The sequence below is a fragment of the Taudactylus pleione genome, unplaced genomic scaffold, assembly GCF_031769625.1.
Source record: "Taudactylus pleione unplaced genomic scaffold, aTauple2 ptg000892l, whole genome shotgun sequence".
In the NCBI taxonomy this organism is placed as follows: domain Eukaryota; kingdom Metazoa; phylum Chordata; class Amphibia; order Anura; family Myobatrachidae; genus Taudactylus; species Taudactylus pleione.
Genome location: NW_028285293.1, coordinates 384,505 through 405,139, shown reverse-complemented (window position 1 = coordinate 405,139; position 20,635 = coordinate 384,505). Strand labels below are relative to the sequence as shown.

The 20,635-nt window shown below is 50.5% G+C and overlaps 1 protein-coding gene across 3 annotated transcripts in view; it reads left to right on the top strand.

The window, feature by feature from the left end:
• Window positions 1–20,635, top strand: part of SLC18A2 (solute carrier family 18 member A2) — a 397,553-nt gene that overhangs the window by 299,856 nt on the left and 77,062 nt on the right. For 2 of the 3 annotated variants that reach the window (XM_088459062.1, XM_088459063.1), the window contains 2 exons: window positions 14,332–14,427; window positions 18,106–18,184. The exons of the other annotated variant lie outside the window; for it this stretch is intronic. In XM_088459062.1, coding sequence (XP_088315188.1) covers window positions 14,332–14,427; window positions 18,106–18,184 — 175 coding nt within the window. The remainder of the gene's footprint in view (window positions 1–14,331; window positions 14,428–18,105; window positions 18,185–20,635) is intronic. 3 annotated transcript variants of the gene reach the window in all.

Below are 20,635 nucleotides of genomic sequence, written 5' to 3'. Positions count from 1 at the left end.
CTGATGATGGAGGTATTGTGACAGTGTATGAGGTCTCTGTAATGAGGATGACATGGTGCGGTGTGGTTGATGATGGAGGCGGTGTGGTATGGCTGTTTATGGAGGTGGTGCAGTGTGGCTGATAATGGAGGTAGTGTAGTGTGACAGATTATGAGGTCTTTTTGTAATGAGGATGACATGGTGTGGTGTGGCTGATGATGGATGCGGTGTGGCTGATGATGGAGGTGGTGTGGCTGATGATGGAGGTGGTGCAGTGTGACAGTGTGTTAGGTCTCTGTGTAATGAGGATGACATGTTTCGGTGTGGCTGATGATGGAGGTGGTGCGGTGTGGCTGATGATGGAGGTGGAGAGGTGTGGCTGATGATGGAGGTGGGGCAGTGTGGCTGATGGTGGAGGTGGTGCAGTGTTGCTGATGATGGAGGCGGTGCGGTTTGGCTGATGATGGAGGCGATGCGGTGTGTCTGATGAAGGAGGCGGTGCAGTGTGGATGATGATGGAGCAGTGCGGTTTGGCTGATGATGGAGGTGGTGCAGTGTGGCTGATGGAGGAGGTGTGGTGTGGCTGATGATGGAGGCAGTGTGACAGTGTGTGAGGTCTTTCAATAATAAGGATGACATGGTGTGATGTGGCTGATGATGGAGTTGGGGCATTTTGGCTGATGATGGAGGCAGTGCAGTGTGGCTGATGATGGAGGCGGTGCAGTGTGGCTGATGATGGAGGTGGTGCAGTGTAGCTGATGGAGGTGGTGCAGTATGGCTGATGATGGAGGCGGTGTGGTGTGGCTGATTATGGATGTGGTGCGGTGTGGCTGATGATGGAGGTGGTGCGGTGTGGCTGATGATGGAGGCGGTGCGGTGTGGCTGATGGAGGCAGTGTGAGAGTGGTTGAGGTCTTTGAGTAATGAGAATGACATGGTGCGGTGTGGCTGATGATGGAGGCAGTACAGTGTGGCTAATGATGGAGGCTGTGCAGTGTGGGTGATGATGGAGGCGGCGTCGTGTAGCTGATGATGGAGGCGGTGCGGTGTAGCTGATGATGCAGGTGGTGTGGCTGATGATGGAGATTGGTGCAGTACGGCTGATGATGGAGGCGGTGCAGTTCAGCTAATGATGGAGGCGGTGCTGTGTGGCTGATGATGTAGGTGGTGCAGTGTGGCTGATGGAGGAGGTGTGGTGTGGCTGATGATGGTGGCAGTGTGACAGTGTGTGAGGTCTCTGTGTAATGAGGATGACATGGTGTGGTGTGGCTGATGGAGGCGGTGTGGTGTGGCAGGTGATGGTTTCGGTGTGGCTGATGATGGAGGTGGTGTGGTGTAGCTGATGATGTAGGTGGTGCAGTGTGGCTGATGGAGGAGGTGTGGTGTGGCTGATGATGGTGGCAGTGTGACAGTGTGTGAGGTCTTTCAATAATAAGGATGACATGGTGCTGTGTGGCTGATGATGGAGGCGGTGCGGTGTGGCTGATGATGGAGGCAGTGCGGTGTGGCTTATGATGGAGGAGGTGCAGCGTGGCTGATGATGGAGGCGGTGCGGCTGATGATGGAGGCAATGTGGTGTGGCTGATGAAGGAGGCTGTGCGTTGTGGCTGATGGAGGCTGTGCAGAGTGGCCGATGAAGGAGGTGGTGCGGTGTGGCTGATGATGGAGGTGGTGCTGTCTAGCTGATGGACGTGGTGCAGTGTGGCTGATTGTGGAGGCGGTGCAGTGTGGCTGATGATGGAGGTGGTGCGGTGTGCTGATGATGGAGTCGGTGCAGTGTGGCTGATGATGGATGCAGTGTGACATTGTGTGAGGTCTTTGAGTAATGAGGATGACATGGTGCGGTGTGGCTGATGATGGAGGCGGTGCAGTGCGGATGATGATGGATGCGGTGCAGTGTTGTTGATAGTAGAGGAGGTGCAGCGTGGCCGATGATGGATGCGGTGCGGCTGATGATGGAGGCTGTGCGTTGTGGCTGATGAAGGAGGCTGTGTGGTGTGGCTGATTTAGGAGATGGTGCAGTTTGGCTGATGATTGAGGCGGTGCAGTGTGGCTGATGGAGGTGGTGCAGTGTGGCTGATGATGGTGGTGGTGTCATGTGGCTGATTATGGAGGTAGTGTGACAGTGAATGAGGTCCCTGTGTAATAAGGATGACATGTTGCGGTGTGGCTTATGATGGAGGCGGTGTGTTGTGGCTGATGTTGGAGGTGGTGCGGTGTGGCTGATGATGGAGGTAGTGTAGTGTGACAGTGTATGAGGTCTCTGTGTAATGAGGATAACTTGGTGCAGTGTGGCTGATGATTGATGTGGTGCGGTGTGGCTAATGATGGATGTGGTGCGGTGTGGCTGATGATGGAGGTAGTGTGACTGTGTTTGAGGTCTCTGTGTAATGAGGATGACATGGTGCTGTGTGGCTGATGATGGAGGTGGTGCCGTGTTGCTGATGATGGAGGTGGTGCCGTGTTGCTGATGATGGAGGTGGTGCCGTGTAGCTGATGATGGAGGCGGTGCAGTGTGGCTGATGATGGATGCGGTGCCATGTGGCTGATGATAGAGGCGGTGCAGTATGGCTTATGATGGAGGTGGTGCAGTGTGGCTGATGATGGAGGCGGTGCTGTATGGCTGATATTGGAGGTGGTGTGGTGTGGCTGATGATGGAGGCGGTGCCGTGTGGCTGATGATGGAGGCGGTGCCGTGTGGCTGATGATGGAGGCGGTGCCATGTGGCTGATGATGGAGGCGGTGCAGTATGGCTGATAATGGAGGTGGTGCAGTGTGGCTGATGATGGAGGCGGTGCAGTATGGTTGATATTGGAGGTGGTGTCGTGTGGCTGATGATGGAGGTGGTGCCGTGTGGCTGATGATGGAGGCGGTGTGGTATGGCTGATGATGGAGGTGCAGTGTGGCTGATAATGGAGGTAGTGTAGTGTGACAGATTATGAGGTCTTTTTGTAATGAGGATGACATGGTGCGGTGTGGCTGATGATGGATATGGTGCAGTGTGGCTGATGGAGGTAGTGTGACAGTGTATGAGGTCTCTGTGTAATGAGGATGACATGGTGTGGTGTGGCTGATGATGGAGGCGGTGTGGTGTGGCAGGTGATGGTTTCGGTGTGGCTGATGGAGGTGGTGCGGTGTGGCTGATGATGGAGGCGGTGCGGTGTGGCTGATGATGGAGGCGGTGCAGTGTGACAGTGTGTGAGGTCTCTGAGTAATGAGGATGACATGTTGCGGTGTGGCTGATGATGGAGGTGGAGCGGTTTGGCTGATGGAGGTGGGGCAGTGTAGCTGATTGTGGAGGCGGTGCAATGTGGCTGATGATGGAGGTGGTGCGGTGTGGCTGATGATGGAGGCAGTGCGGTGTGGCTGATGGATGTGGTGCGGTGTGTCTGATGATGGAGGTGGTGCGGTGTGGCTGATTATGGAGGCGGTGCGGTGTGGCGGCTGATGGAGGTAGTATGACAGTGTGTGAGGTCTCCTGAGTAATGAAGATGACATGGTGCAATGGGCCTTATGCAATGTGATGTGATTGGGATCTGAGCACTATCACTGACAATTTGGTCTTTGTGATGGAGTCTGATTATATGCCCCTCCCGCCACATCCTTACCCACCTTCCTGTCACCCCAGTACCACCTTGCTACCCGTGCCCGTAGAATGTGCTATTAACTTTTCTCTTTCACTTCATTTCTGAAGATGGAGGCGGTGCGGTGTGGCTGATGGATGTGGTGTGTTTTGGCTGATTATGGAGGTGGTGCGTTGTGGCTGATGATGGAGGCAGTGTGCTGTGGCTGATGATGGAGTTGGTGCAGTGTGGCTGATGATGGAGGCTGTGCAGTGTGGCTGATGATGGGGGCAGTGCAGTGTGACAGTGTATGAGGTCTCTGTAATGAGGATGACATGGTGCAGTGTGGCTGATGATGGAGGCGGTGTGCTGTGGCTGATGATGGAGTTGGTGCAGTGTGGCTGATGATGGAGGCAGTGCAGTGTGACAGATTATGAGGTCTTTGTGTAATGAGGAGGACATGGTGCGGTGTGGCTGATGATGGATGCTGTGTAGTGTGGCTGATGGAGGTGGTGCAGTGTGGCTGATGATGGAGGTGGTGCGGTGTGGCTGATGATGGAGGCGGTGCAGTGTGGCTGATGATGGAGGTAGTGTGACAGTCTATGAGGTCTCTGTGTAATGAGGATGACATAGTGTGGTGTGGCTGATGCTGGATGTGGTGCGGTGTGGCTGATGATGGAGGTGTTGTGCTGTGGCTGATGAAGGTGCTGCAGTGTGACTGATGATGGAGGTGGTGCGGTGTGGCTAATGATGGAGGTGGTACGGTATGGCTATTGATGAAGGTGGTGCGGTGTTTCTGATGATGGGGGCGGTGCGATGTGGCTGATGATGGAGGTGGTGCGGTGTGGCTGATGATGGAGGTGGTGCGGTGTGTCTGATGATGGGGGCTGTGCGGTGTGGCTGATGATGGAGGCGGTGTGGCTGATGATGGAGGCGGTGCAGTGTGACAGTGTGTGAGGTCTCTGAGTAATGAGGATGACATGGTGCGGTGTGGCTGATGGAGGTGGGGCGGTGTGGCTGATGGTGGAGGTGGTGCAGTGTGGCTGATGGAGTCGGTGCGGTGTGACTAATGATGGAGGCAGTGTGCTGTGGCTGATGATGGAGGTGGAGCGGTGTGGCTGAAGGAGGTGGTGCGGTGTGGCAGATGGTGGAGGTGGGGCAGTGTGGCTGATGGAGTCGGTGCGGTGTGGCTGATGATGGAGGCAGTGCGGTGTGGCTGATGATGGAGGCTGTGCAGTGTGGCTGATGATGGAGGTGGTGCGGTGCGGCTGATGATGGAGGTGGTGCTGTGTTTATGATGATGGAGGTGGGGTGGCTGATGATGGAGGTTGTGCAGTGTGGCTGATGATGGAGGTGGTGCGGTGTGGCTGATGGTGGAGGCAGTGCAGTGTGGCTGATGATGGTGGTGCGGTGTGGCTTATGGTGGAGGCGGTGCGATGTGGCGGCTGATGGTGGAGGCGGTGCGGTGTGGCTGATGATGGGTGCGGTGTGGTTGATGATGGAGGAGGAGTGGTGTGGCTGATGGTGGAGGCGGTGCAGTGTGGCTGATGGTGGAGGCGGTGCAGTGTGGCTGATGATGGAGGCGGTGCAGTGTGGCGGCTGATGGAGGTAGTATGACAGTGTGTGAGGTCTCCTGAGTAATGAAGATGACATGGTGCAATGGGCCTTATGCAATGTGATGTGATTGGGATCTGAGCACTATCACTGACAAATTGCTATTTGTGATGGAGTCTGATTATATGCCCCTCCCGCCACATCCTTAGCCACCTTCTTTTCACCCCTCTACCACCTTGCTACCCGTGCCCGTAGAATGTACAATTAGCTTTTCTCTTTCACTTATTTTCTGGTGTTATTATATTCTGCTTTCCATGTTACTGTCCCTGTATTTTCCTGTGCCCTCAGTATTATGCCAGTATGTACACATGTAATTCTGCCTGTTTGTTAGCCCTCATTGTATTACCGGTCTGTACGGTGCTGCTGGACTCCGTGGTGCCCTATAACGGATGCTAGTTATAATAATATGGCTACAAGTTACATTAATGACTGGATCCGGATTAGGAAGTAAACACAAGTTGCAGCTTTTTTTATTGCCTTCTCCGTCTTCTGCTTGGCCACTGAAAGCCCCCTATGACTCCCTGCCCTGGCCACTGAGCCCCCCCTATGATTCCCTGCCCTGGCCACTCAGATGCCCCTATGACTCCCTGACCTGGCCACTGAGACCCCCCTATGACTCCCTGCCCTGGCCACTGAGACGCCCCTATGACTCCTTGCCCTGGCCACTGAGACGCCCCTATGACTCCCTGCCCTGGCCACTGAGACGCCCCTATGACTCCCTGCCCTGGCCACTGAGACGCCCCTAAGACTCCCTGCCCTGGCCACTGAGACGCCCTTATGACTCTCTGCCCTGGCCACTGAGACGCCCCTATGACTCCCTGCCCTGGCCACTGAGATGCCCCTATGACTCCCTGCCCTGGCCACTGAGATGCCCCTATGACTCCCTGCCCTGGCCACTGAGACACCCCTATGACTCCCTGCCCTGGCCACTGAGACGCCCCTATGACTCCCTGCCCTGGCCACTGAGACGCCCCTATGACTCCCTGCCCTGGCCACTGAGACGCCCCTATGACTCCCTGCAGGGACATGACTTGTGGGTGCTCAATGTCTTCTGCAAGTTGTGAGCTGGTTATGATGTCAGTCGGGGCCACATCTGATCTGCCAAATGCATCTACGTAATTATCAGTACTACAGTGCACAGACCGCTCTTCTCTGGGACAGGGGCGGCTGTTAATATGTTTATTAGTTTGGGCTTTAAAAAAAAATTATATTTCAAATTTGCCCCATTCTGATTGGATGTGACATTCTCCCAGTGAGAAGGGGGCTCATCATTTACACCCTCGGGCCGCTTGCTGTCATGCCTATGGTTTGTACTTTGTGTTATAGCCGAACATGTGCTCCTGTATGTACATTGGTTTGTAGAGTCTGTCGCATCTTGTGTGTGGTTTTCGGAGGGGGGGGAATCACTTTACATTTGTGCTTAGACACAAACTGATCCCAACTCCAAGGTCCTAAATCCATTCTTATAGAAAATAGTCCAACAGCAGCTGAGCAGTCCCAGAAGCTAATACTGAGGCCTGAGACAATGTCCTGTGCTGATCTGCTATCAGTAACCTGTAATAACGAATACAGAGCAAGCAGATAGTACATCTCACAGATCATTCATTTCCTGTCCTTACAGAGAAGCAGCCAGCGGAACGCTGCCCATTTATTGCTCATCGCACATCATTCTTACACCTATATTCACTGTGTTTCATTATTAATATCATCTTCTGGATAGATACATTTTCAGTTTTTGAAACCCTTTCGTGTCTGTCATCTTCTATTCCGTAATCCTGATGTCTTGGAGTCTTCCTCGACGCCGAGATTCCCTTCAAACCATTTATCAATAATCGCCTTTGCAAAGCGATCTGGGTGCATTGCAGGATGTGATGATAGCGCCGGGATGTATGAATTTGCACATACAGCGCCAGGGGCTGTATCATTCGCGGTCTCCAGAGGACCCCTCACAAAGTGCAGCTCATAGGCTACAGCAGCACAAGCACACCTGCAGCTGGCAAAAGCTGCGGGGACCGAGCTCCGGAACGTGAACCGTGGTGACTCTGACCGCATCGCAGCCCACATAGAGACTGGGGGCTGTATTTACTACAATCCGCATTTGTAATGCAGATTGTAGTGTGATATTACCGAGTGAATTCAGGCAATATCATAGGGACTTACTACAAATCCTATGCAGGGACAGAGCTTGCGAGAAATCTCTTTCTCTGCGTGTCCCCTCCGCACTCTAGTCACAATATGTTTCGAAAAAAATAGCGTGACTAGTGCCCCGCACATGTGCCGCCCCCCCGGTGCTAAGCCCCACCCCCAAGACTAAGCCCCACCCCCCAAGATTACGGACCCCCTGCGACCCCCCTCCCTTAATAGCACTTACCTGCAGTCATCGGTGCTCCGGTGATGTCTTTCATGCCTCCGCTCAGCTGATATCCCATACTGCACTGGTACCCAAACACCTGATGACCGGGCCGCAGTGCACCATGGGAGACCAGCTGATCAGAGAGATGACATCACCGGTCCCTGGAGTCAGGTATGTATTTTTTTTTTACTTTTGTTTACAGTGATCAGCGTGTGGTGTGTGTAGCAGTGATCAGCGTGTGGTGTGTGTAGCAGTGATCAGCGTGTGGTGTGTGTGTAGCAGTGATCGGCGTGTGGTGTGTGTAGCAGTGATCAGCGTGTGGCGTGTGTGTAGCAGTGATCAGCGTGTGGTGTGTGTAGCAGTGATCAGCGTGTGGTGTGTGTAGCAGTGATCGGCGTGTGGTGTGTGTAGCAGTGATCAGCGTGTGGTGTGTGTAGCAGTGATCAGCGTGTGGTGTGTGTAGCAGTGATCAGCGTGTGGTGTGTGTAGCAGTGATCAGCGTGTGGTGTGTGTAGCAGTGATCAGCGTGTGGTGTGTGTAGCAGTGATCAGCGTGTGGTGTGTGTAGCAGAGATCAGCGTGCGGTGTGTGTAGCAGTGATCAGCGTGTGGTGTGTGTAGCAGTGATCAGCGTGTGGCGTGTGTGTAGCAGTGATCAGCGTGTGGTGTGTGTGTACCAGTGATCAGCGTGTGGTGTGTGTAGAAGTGATCAGCGTGTGGTGTGTGTGTAGCAGTGATCAGCGTGTGGTGTGTGTAGCAGTGATCAGCGTGTGGTGTGTGTAGCAGTGATCAGCGTGTGGCGTGTGTGTAGCAGTGATCAGCGTGTGGTGTGTGTGTACCAGTGATCAGCGTGTGGTGTGTGTAGAAGTGATCAGCGTGTGGTGTGTGTGTAGCAGTGATCAGCGTGTGGTGTGTGTAGCAGTGATCAGTGTGTGGTGTGTGTAGAAGTGATCAGCGTGTGGTGTGTGTAGCAGTGATCAGCGTGTGGCCTGTGTAGCAGTGATCAGCGTGTGGTGTGTGTAGCAGTGATCAGCGTGTGGTGTGTGTAGCAGTGATCAGCGTGTGGTGTGTGTAGCAGTGTGTCAGCGTGTGGTGTGTGTGTAGCAGTGATCAGCGTGTGGTGTGTGTGTAGTAGTGATCAGCGTGTGGTGTGTGTAGCAGTGATCGGCGTGTGGTGTGTGTGTAGCAGTGATCGGCGTGTGGTGTGTGTAGCAGTGATCAGCGTGTGGCGTGTGTAGCAGTGATCAGCGTGCGGTGTGTGTGTAGCAGTGATCAGCCTGTGGTGTGTGTAGCAGTGATCAGCGTGTGGTGTGTGTAGCAGTGATCAGCGTGTGGTGTGTGTAGCAGTGATCAGCGTGTGGTGTGTGTAGCAGTGATCAGCGTGTGGTGTGTGTGTAGCAGTGATCAGCGTGTGGTGTGTGTAGCAGTGATCAGCGTGTGGTGTGTGTAGCAGTGATCAGCGTGTGGTGTGTGTAGCAGTGATCAGCGTGTGGTGTGTGTGTAGCAGAGATCAGCGTGTGGTGTGTGTAGCAGTGATCAGCGTGTGGTGTGTGTAGCAGTGATCAGCGTGTGGTGTGTGTACCAGTGATCAGCGTGTGGTGTGTGTAGCAGTGATCAGCGTGTGGTGTGTGTGTAGCAGTGATCAGCGTGTGGTGTGTGTGTAGCAGTGATCAGCGTGTGGTGTGTGTAGCAGTGATCAGCGTGTGGTGTGTGTAGCAGTGATCAGCGTGCGGTGTGTGTGTAGCAGTGATCAGCGTGTGGTGTGTGTGTAGCAGAGATCAGCGTGTGGTGTGTGTGTAGCAGTGATCAGCGTGTGGTGTGTGTGTAGCAGTGATCAGCGTGTGGTGTGTGTAGAAGTGATCAGCGTGTGGTGTGTGTAGCAGTGATCAGCGTGTGGTGTGTGTGTACCAGTGATCAGCGTGTGGTGTGTGTAGAAGTGATCAGCGTGTGGTGTGTGTAGCAGTGATCAGCGTGTGGTGTGTGTAGCAGTGATCGGCGTGTGGTGTGTGTAGCAGTGATCAGCGTGTGGCGTGTGTAGCAGTGATCAGCGTGTGGTGTGTGTAGCAGTGATCAGCGTGTGGTGTGTGTAGCAGTGATCAGCGTGTGGTGTGTGTGTAGCAGAGATCAGCGTGTGGTGTGTGTGTAGCAGTGATCAGCGTGTGGTGTGTGTAGCAGTGATCAGCGTGTGGTGTGTGTAGCAGTGATCGGCGTGTGGTGTGTGTAGCAGTGATCAGCGTGTGGTGTGTGTGTAGCAGAGATCAGCGTGTGGTGTGTGTAGCAGTGATCAGTGTGTGGTGTGTGTAGTAGTGATCAGCGTGTGGTGTGTGTACCAGTGATCAGCGTGTGGTGTGTGTAGCAGTGATCAGCGTGTGGTGTGTGTGTAGCAGTGATCAGCGTGTGGTGTGTGTAGCAGTGATCAGCGTGTGGTGTGTGTACCAGTGATCAGCGTGTGGTGTGTGTAGCAGTGATCAGCGTGTGGTGTGTAGCAGTGATCAGCGTGTGGTGTGTGTAGCAGTGATCAGCGTGTGGTGTGTGTAGCAGTGATCAGCGTGCGGTGTGTGTAGCAGTGATCAGCGTGTGGTGTGTGTGTAGCAGAGATCAGCGTGTGGTGTGTGTAGCAGTGATCAGCGTGTGGTGTGTGTGTAGCAGTGATCAGCGTGTGGTGTGTGTAGAAGTGATCAGCGTGTGGTGTGTGTAGCAGTGATCAGCGTGTGGTGTGTGTAGCAGTGATCAGCGTGTGGTGTGTGTACCAGTGATCAGCGTGTGGTGTGTGTAGAAGTGATCAGCGTGTGGTGTGTGTAGCAGTGATCAGCGTGTGGTGTGTGTAGCAGTGATCAGCGTGTGGTGTGTGTAGCAGTGATCGGCGTGTGGTGTGTGTAGCAGTGATCGGCGTGTGGCGTGTGTAGCAGTGATCAGCGTGTGGTGTGTGTAGCAGTGATCAGCGTGTGGTGTGTGTAGCAGTGATCAGCGTGTGGTGTGTGTAGCAGTGATCGGCGTGTGGTGTGTGTAGCAGAGATCAGCGTGTGGTGTGTGTAGCAGTGATCAGCGTGTGGTGTGTGTAGCAGTGATCGGCGTGTGGTGTGTGTAGCAGTGATCAGCGTGTGGTGTGTGTGTAGCAGAGATCAGCGTGTGGTGTGTGTAGCAGTGATCAGTGTGTGGTGTGTGTAGTAGTGATCAGCGTGTGGTGTGTGTACCAGTGATCAGCGTGTGGTGTGTGTAGCAGTGATCAGCGTGTGGTGTGTGTGTAGCAGTGATCAGCGTGTGGTGTGTGTAGCAGTGATCAGCGTGTGGTGTGTGTAGCAGTGATCAGCGTGTGGTGTGTGTAGCAGTGATCAGCGTGCGGTGTGTGTGTAGCAGTGATCAGCGTGTGGTGTGTGTGTAGCAGAGATCAGCGTGTGGTGTGTGTAGAAGTGATCAGCGTGTGGTGTGTGTAGCAGTGATCAGCGTGTGGTGTGTGTGTAGCAGTGATCAGCGTGTGGTGTGTGTAGAAGTGATCAGCGTGTGGTGTGTGTAGCAGTGATCAGCGTGTGGTGTGTGTGTACCAGTGATCAGCGTGTGGTGTGTGTAGAAGTGATCAGCGTGTGGTGTGTGTGTAGCAGTGATCAGCGTGTGGTGTGTGTAGCAGTGATCAGTGTGTGGTGTGTGTAGAAGTGATCAGCGTGTGGTGTGTGTAGCAGTGATCAGCGTGTGGCCTGTGTAGCAGTGATCAGCGTGTGGTGTGTGTAGCAGTGATCAGCGTGTGGTGTGTGTAGCAGTGATCAGCGTGTGGTGTGTGTAGCAGTGATCAGCGTGTGGTGTGTGTAGCAGTGTGTCAGCGTGTGGTGTGTGTGTAGCAGTGATCAGCGTGTGGTGTGTGTGTAGCAGTGATCAGCGTGTGGTGTGTGTAGCAGTGTGTCAGCGTGTGGTGTGTGTGTAGCAGTGATCAGCGTGTGGTGTGTGTGTAGCAGTGATCAGCGTGTGGTGTGTGTAGCAGTGATCAGCGTGTGGCGTGTGTAGCAGTGATCAGCGTGTGGCCTGTGTAGCAGTGATCAGCGTGTGGTGTGTGTAGCAGTGATCAGCGTGTGGTGTGTGTAGCAGTGATCAGCGTGTGGTGTGTGTAGCAGTGATCAGCGTGTGGTGTGTGTAGCAGTGATCAGCGTGTGGTGTGTGTAGCAGTGATGAGCGTGTGGTGTGTGTAGCAGTGATCAGCGTGTGGTGTGTGTAGCAGTGATGAGCGTGTGGCGTGTGTAGCAGTGATCAGCGTGTGGCGTGTGTAGCAGTGATCAGCGTGTGGTGTGTGTAGCAGTGATCAGCGTGTGGTGCGTGTGTAGCAGTGATCAGCGTGTGGTGTGTGTAGCAGTGATCGGCGTGTGGTGTGTGTAGCAGTGATCAGCGTGTGGTGTGTGTAGCAGTGATCAGCGTGTGGTGTGTGTAGCAGTGATCAGCGTGTGGTGTGTGTAGCAGTGATCAGCGTGTGGTGTGTGTAGCAGTGATCAGCGTGTGGTGTGTGTAGCAGTGATCGGCGTGTGTAGCAGTGATCAGCGTGTGGCCTGTGTAGCAGTGATCAGCGTGTGGCGTGTGTAGCAGTGATCAGCGTGTGGCGTGTGTAGCAGTGATCAGCGTGTGGCGTGTGTAGCAGTGATCAGCGTGTGGCGTGTGTAGCAGTGATCAGCGTGTGGTGTGTGTAGCAGTGATCAGCGTGTGGTGTGTGTAGCAGTGATCAGCGTGTGGCCTGTGTAGCAGTGATCAGCGTGTGGTGTGTGTAGCAGTGATCAGCGTGTGGTGTGTGTAGCAGTGATCAGCGTGTGGTGTGTGTAGAAGTGATCAGCCTGTGGTGTGTGTGTAGCAGTGATCAGCGTGTGGCCTGTGTAGCAGTGATCAGCGTGTGGCGTGTGTAGCAGTGATCAGCGTGTGGCGTGTGTAGCAGTGATCAGCGTGTGGCGTGTGTAGCAGTGATCAGCGTGTGGTGTGTGTAGCAGTGATCGGCGTGTGGTGTGTGTAGCAGTGATCAGCGTGTGGTGTGTGTAGCAGTGATCAGCGTGTGGTGTGTGTAGCAGTGATCAGCGTGTGGTGTGTGTAGCAGTGATCAGCGTGCGGTGTGTGTAGTGATCAGGTACACCCCATTGTCACTGGTGATTATACTGTAGGGAGTACAGGTACACCCCATTGTCACTGGTGATTATACTGTAGGGAGTACAGGTACACCCCATTGTCACTGGTGATTATACTGTAGGGAGTACAGGTACACCCCATTGTCACTGGTGATTATACTGTAGGGAGTACATCCCATTGTCACTGGTGATTATACTGTAGGGAGTACAGGTACACCCCATTGTCACTGGTGATTATACTGTAGGGAGTACAGGTACACCCCATTGTCACTGGTAATTATACTGTAGGGAGTACAGGTACACCCCATTGTCACTGGTGATTATACTGTAGGGAGTACAGGTACATCCCATTGTCACTGGTAATTATACTGTATTGGACAATCACATTTGGAGACTGTAATATATCTAATTTCCTACCTGCAGGTTAGATTGGACATTTTATGTTATTTTAATACACAATTAAATTTTTTTCTTTATTAATTTTATGGAAATATATATATATGCATTTTGTATTAATACATTTTAATACTTGACCCATCTTGTGCAGTGATATTACCTACTCACCGAATCTTTGCGCTGTTCCTATCTATTTATGTAGTTATATCCATTCAATCACGTTATCACTGATTTTGAATGGCTGCAGTGATATTGTCTGTGGATTCTATATTAGATCATATTGTGACCAACTATTGAATTTAATTCTAACCTAGATTAGCTAGCAATATTGTGTTTCTGGAACTCTCTCCATCCCCTGTCTGTCTGTCCCTCCCCTATAGAGTGTAAGCTCTCATCCTAACCCACCGCTCTATGCTCCTCACTCACTGTCTCTCCCCTCTGTGTCACCCCTGTCTGTCTGCCCCCCCTATAGTGTAATCTCTCATCCTAACCCACCACTCTATGCTTCTCACTCACTGTCTCTCCCCTCTGTGTCACCCGTGTGTCTGTATCTCCCCTATAGAGTGTAAGTTCTCATCCTAACCCACCGCTCTATGCTCCTCACTCACTGTCTCTCCCCTCTGTGTCACCCCTGTCTGTCTGTCCCTCCCCTATAGAGTGTAAGCTCTCATCCTAACCCACCGCTCTATGCTCCTCACTCACTGTCTCTCCCCTCTGTGTCACTCCTGTCTGTCTGCCCCTCCCCTATATAGTGTTAGCTCTCATCCTAACCCACCGCTCTATGCTCCTCACTCACTGTCTCCCCTCTGTGTTAACTGTCTGTCTGCCACCCCCCACAATAGAGTGTAAGCTCTCATCCTAACCCACCTCTCTATGCTCCTCACTCACTGTCTCTCCCCTCTGTGTCCCCCCTGTCTGTCTGCCCCTCCCCTATATAGTGTTAGCTCTCATCCTAACCCACCGCTCTATGCTCCTCACTCACTGTCTCCCCTCTGTGTTAACTGTCTGTCTGCCACCCCCCACAATAGAGTGTAAGCTCTCATCCTAACCCACTGCTCTATGCTCCTCACTCACTGTCTCTCCCCTCTGTGTCACCCCTGTCTGTCTGCTCCTCCCCTACAGCGCATACCTCACCGGTTCCTGCCGCACGCGACATTGGCGCTGAGTACACATCGCTAAGTGTGAGTGCTTATGTTGTTTGCTGCTAGTGATCTGTGTGTCCCCATGTCTGGGAGCCCTGATATCTGACTTTACGTATTACTGGTGTTTTGTGCAGGGAGCTGGTGTATGTCAGTAAGAGTTGCTATACGGCGATGTTACCTATTTCTCTCTGTTACAGGTACCATCTGTTTCGCGAATATGGCCATTGCTATGCTGGAGCCAGCGCTTCCCATCTGGATGATGGAGACAATGTGTTCCCCGAAATGGCAGCTGGGTAAGAAGGCGATTAACCCCTTCCGTTGGGGTTTCCCTGTATATAGTGGTAGGCCAGCTTGCGTAGCCAGGAATTTCAGGTATTGTCACTCCCAGAAAATGGGAGCGAGACTTCCCCATTTCTGGGAACACTGCCCCCCCGCACCACCCCGTAAATGCCCCTGCCTGTCAATCATGTGATCATGCTGGACCAGTTCTGCACATGCGCAGAATCCCGATAATCCTGCAACGCTGTACCAGGCCCTATGTGGTAATCAGCAATAACATTAGCAAAGGTATCATTGTATGTAACACAGCGCCCCATATACAAGGAGACATAACCGGAATAGCACTCGCTGGAGAGGTCACATCCTTCTATTAGTATTTAGTAATCTGAGATTACAGCTGTCTGTCACATTGCTCATAGTCTTCTGAGTAATAATGCTACTTCTACCAGGGACTAATGTGACTTATACTCTTACACTGGGGAGGAATGTTACTTACACTCTTACACCGGGGAATAATGTGACTTATATGCTTACACTGGGGAGTAATGTGACTTACACCGGGGAGTAATGTGACTTACACTCTTACACCGGGGAGTAATGTTACTTATACTCTTACAACGGGGAGTAATGTGACTTACACTCTTACACCGGGGAGTAATGTGACTTACACTCTTACACCGGGGAATAATGTGACTTATATGCTTACACTGGGGAGTAATGTGACTTACACCGGGGAGTAATGTGACTTACACTCTTACACCGGGGAGTAATGTTACTTATACTCTTACAACGGGGAGTAATGTGACTTACACTCTTACACCGGGGAGTAATGTGACTTATACTCTTACAACGGGGAATAATGTGACTTATATGCTTACACTGGGGAGTAATGTGACTTACACCGGGGAGTAATGTGACTTACACTCTTACACCGGGGAGTGATGTGACTTACACTCTTACACTAGGGAATAATGTTACTTACACTGAGGAGTAATGTGACTTACACCGGGGAGTGATGTGACTTACACTCTTACACCGGGGAGTAATGTTACTTATACTGGGTAGTAATGTGACTTACACCGGGGAGTGATGTGACTTACACTCTTACACTGGGGAGTAATGTTACTTATACTGGGTAGTAATGTGACTTACACCGGGGAGTAATGTGACTTATACTCTTACACTGGGGAGTAATGTGACTTATACTCTTACACCGGGGAATAATGTGACTTATACTCTTACACTGGGGAGTAATGTGACTTATACTCTTACACCGGGGAGTGATGTGACTTACACTCTTACACCGGGGAGTGATGTGACTTACACTCTTACACTAGGGAGTAATGTTACTTATACTCTTACACCGGGGAATAATGTGACTTATACTCTTACACTGGGGAGTAATGTGACTGATACTCTTACATCAGGGAATAATGTGACTTACACTCTTACATTGTGGAGTAATGTGACTTATACTCTTACACTGGGGAGTAATGTGAGTTATACTCTTACACTGTGGAGTAATGTGACTTACACTCTTACACCGGGGAGTAATGTTACTTACACTGAGGAGTAATGTGACTTATACTCTTACACCGGGGAATAATGTGACTTATACGCTTACACCGGGGAATAATGTGACTTATACGCTTACACTGGGGAGTAATGTGACTTACACTCCTACACTGTGGAGTAATGTGACTTATACTCTTACACTGGGGAGTAATGTGACTTACACTCTTACACTGTGGAGTAATGTGACTTATACTCTTACACCTTGGAGTAATGTGACTTATACTCTTACACTGGGGAGTAATGTGACTTATACGCTTACACCGGGGAATAATGTGACTTATACTCTTACACTGGGGAGTAATGTGACTTATACTCTTACTCTGGGGAGTAATGTGACTTATACTCTTACTCTGGGGAGTAATGTGACTTATACTCTTACACTGGGGAGTAATGTGACTTATACTCTTACACCGGGGAGTAATGTTACTTACACTGGGGAGTAATGTGACTTATACGCTTACATTGGGGAGTAATGTGACTTACACTGGGGAGTAATGTGACTGATACTCTTACACTGGGGAGTAATGTGACTTATACTCTTACACCGGGGAGTAATGTGACTTATACTCTTACACCGGGGAATAATGTGACTTATACGCTTACACTGGGGAGTAATGTGACTTACACTCCTACACTGTGGAGTAATGTGACTTACACCGGGGAGTAATGTGACTTATACTCTTACACCGGGGAGTAATGTGACTTATACTCTTACACCGGGGAATAATGTGACTTATACGCTTACACTGGGGAGTAATGTGACTTACACTCCTACACTGTGGAGTAATGTGACTTACACCGGGGAGTAATGTGACTTATAGTCTTACACCGGGGAATAATGTGACTTACACTGGGGAGTGATGTGACTGATACTCTTACATCAGGGAATAATGTGACTTACACTCTTACATTGTGGAGTAATGTGACTTATACTCTTACACTGGGGAGTAATGTGAGTTATACTCTTACACTGTGGAGTAATGTGACTTACACTCTTACACTGGGGAGTAATGTGACTTATACTCTTACACTGGGGAGTAATGTGACTTACACTCGTACACTGTGGAGTAATGTGACTTATACTCTTACACCTTGGAGTAATGTGACTTATACTCTTACACTGTGGAGTAATGTGACTTATACTCTTACACCTTGGAGTAATGTGACTTACACTCTTACACCGGTGAGTAATGTGACTTATACTCTTACACTGGGGAGTAATGTGACTTATACTCTTACACCGGGGAGTAATGTTACTTACACTGTGGAGTAATGTGACTTATACTCTTACACCGGGGAGTAATGTGACTTACACTCTTACACTGTGGAGTAATGTGACTTATACTCTTACACCGGGGAGTAATGTTACTTACACTGAGGAGTAATGTGACTTATACTCTTACACCGGGGAATAATGTGACTTATACGCTTACACTGGGGAGTAATGTGACTTACACTCTTACACTGTGGAGTAATGTGACTGATACTCTTACACCGGGGAGTAATGTGACTTATACTCTTACACCTGGGAGTAATGTGACTGATACTCTTACACCGGGGAGTAATGTGACTTATACTCTTACACCTGGGAGTAATGTGACTTATACTCTTACACCTGGGAGTAATGTGACTTATACTCTTTCACTGGGGAGTAATGTGACTTATACTCTTACACCGGGGAGTAATGTGACTTATACTCTTACACCGGGGAGTAATGTGACTTACACTCTTACACTGTGGAGTAATGTGACTTATACTCTTACACCGGGGAGTAATGTGACTTATACTCTTACACTGGGGAGTAATGTTACTGTACATAGATGCCTGGAGCTCCCACCTCCTGTTCTCTGTGTGGTCAGTACATTTCTGTAGTAAATACCTTCCCATTAGCCAGCAATAAGCCTGTGCTAGTAATTAGCAGGTAGAGATAAATGATGTCGGCCTCTTTCTGTGTCCCAGAGCTGCGTGTGATGGACCCTCGGTGGATTCAGTCACTGAATAAAAATCAGCTTTGGAGTGAGAGAGATTGATGTGAGATCCCCCAGATAACAGGCTCCGGATATTAAACCTTCGCCTGAATGTGTCATTTGTCTGATACCAGGATTGTGTCCCCCCAGGTGTGGCTTTCCTCCCGGCCAGTATCTCTTATCTCATAGGAACCAATGTCTTCGGGCCCCTGGCTCTCAGGATGGGGAGGTAGGTCTCAGGATGGGGAGGTAGGTCTCAGGATGGGGAGGTAGGTCTCAGGATGGGGAGGTAGGTCTCAGGATGGGGAGGTAGGTCTCAGGAGCTGATCTTATCTGTAACAGCCACTATATTGCTGTGTGTACATAGCCTGTATTTCTATATACTGTATACCATATAGCCATCCCGGGACAGGAATGCTTAATGCAGAGACAGAATAACAGCTCCTGCTCAGTTATAATGACCATTTCATTCATCTGAGATAGAAAATAAGTAATCAGACATTAGACGGACTAAGTGTTCATAGATCTGAGACTCTCCCAGGGGGTGTGCACCGGCCACTTTTCGTGTTTTGTGTTTTGGTTTTGGATCTTTCTTCGTGTTTTGGATCTGGATTTTTTTTTAAAAAGTATAAAAACAGCTAAAATCACAGAATTTGTGGGTTTTTCTGCTCCTATGCTATTATTAACCTCAATAACCTTAATTTCCACTCATTTCCAGTCTATTCTGAACACCTCACACCTCACAATAGTGTTTTTATGTCCAAAAGGTTGCACCGAGGTAGCTGGATGACTATGCTAAGCGACACGAGTGGGCGGCACAAACACGTGACCCATCTAGGAGTGGCACTGCAGTGGCAGACAGGATGGCAGTTTGAAAAACTAGGCCCCAAACTGTACATAATGCAAAGAAAAAAAAGAGGTGCAAGATGGAATTGTCCTTGGGCCCTCCCACCCACCCTTATGTTGTATAAACAGGACATGCACACTTTAACAAACCAATCATTTCAGCACCAGGGTCTGCCACACAACTGTGGCTGAAATGATTGGTTCGTTTGGGCCCCCACAAAACAAGCTGGCAATTAATGTGTCCCTGCACAAACTGGCTCTACGGAGGCAAGATGTCATCCTCATCCTCCTCATCCACCGATTCCTCACCCTCTTCAGTGTTGTGTACATCCTCATCCTCACAGACTATTAACCCATCCCCGCTGGAATCCACCACCACAGGTCCCTCTGTACGTTCTGGAGGTTGGTCTCCCTGGAAGAGTTGATAATTCATTTTGATGAACATCATCTTCTCCACATTTTGTGGAAGCAACCTCCTACGCCTTTCGCTGACAAGGTTCCCGGCTGCACTAAACACTCGTTCGGAGTGCACACTGGAGGGGGGGCAACTCAGGTAAAATAGAGCCAGTTTGTACAGGGGCCTCCAAATTGCCTCTTTTTCCTGCCAGTACAGGTATGGACTGTCTGACATGCCTACTTGGATGCTGTCACCAATGTAATCCTCCACCATTCTGTCAATGGTGACAGTATCATATGCAGTGACAGTAGACATGTCAGAAATTGTTGGCACGTCTTTCAGTCCGGACCAGATTTCCAAACCGACCCTTGACTTATGATACAGGCGCACGCTTTGCGCTGCTACAGTGCACACAATTCACAAACTCAGAAAATTGTTATTTTTTATTTTTTTTGGAGTGCACTTTTGGGGAGCACTCCTGATGGATAGATCACCCTCTGGACAACACTACAGCATCCCTCTAGGACTACAGCCTTTATGGGACACTGCACAACACAGTCCAGCCAGCCCCTATGACAGCAGATACACCCGCAGTCACACACTGAATATAGGCATGCAGATACACCCGCAGTCACACACACAGAATATAGCCATGCAGATACACCCACAGTCACACACAGTATATAGGCATGCAGATACACCCACAGTCACACACAGTATATAGGCATGCAGATACACCCACAGTCACACACAGTATATAGGCATGCAGATACACCCACAGTCACACACAGTATATAGGCATGCAGATACACCCGCAGTCACACACACAGAACATAGGCATGCAGATACACCCGCAGTTACACACACACACAGAATATAGGCATGCAGATACACCCACAGTCACACACAGTATATAGGCATGCAGATACACCAGCAGTCACACACACAGAATATAGGCATGCAGATACACCCGCAGTCACACACACAGAATATAGGCATGCAGATACACCCGCAGTTACACACACACACAGAATATAGGCATGCAGATACACCCACAGTCACACACAGAATATAGGCATGCAGATACACCCGCAGTCACACACAGAACATACACATGCAGATACAGCCGCAGTCACACACAGAATATAGGCATGCAGATACACCCGCAGTCACACACACAGAATATAGGCATGCAGATACACCCGCAGTCACACACACAGAATATAGGCATGCAGATACACCCGCAGTCACACACAGAATATAGGCATGTAGCATATCATTTTAATCAGCAGAATCTGCTTGTGCTATCTATTCACATTGCTGTATAAATAAGACACATTTGAAGGTAAGAAGTTGCACAAAAAGATGATCTGCGCTACCGAATCACACCACGGCATGGAACGATTAGAAGGGCTATTTAATGTGCAAGGTGGCTAG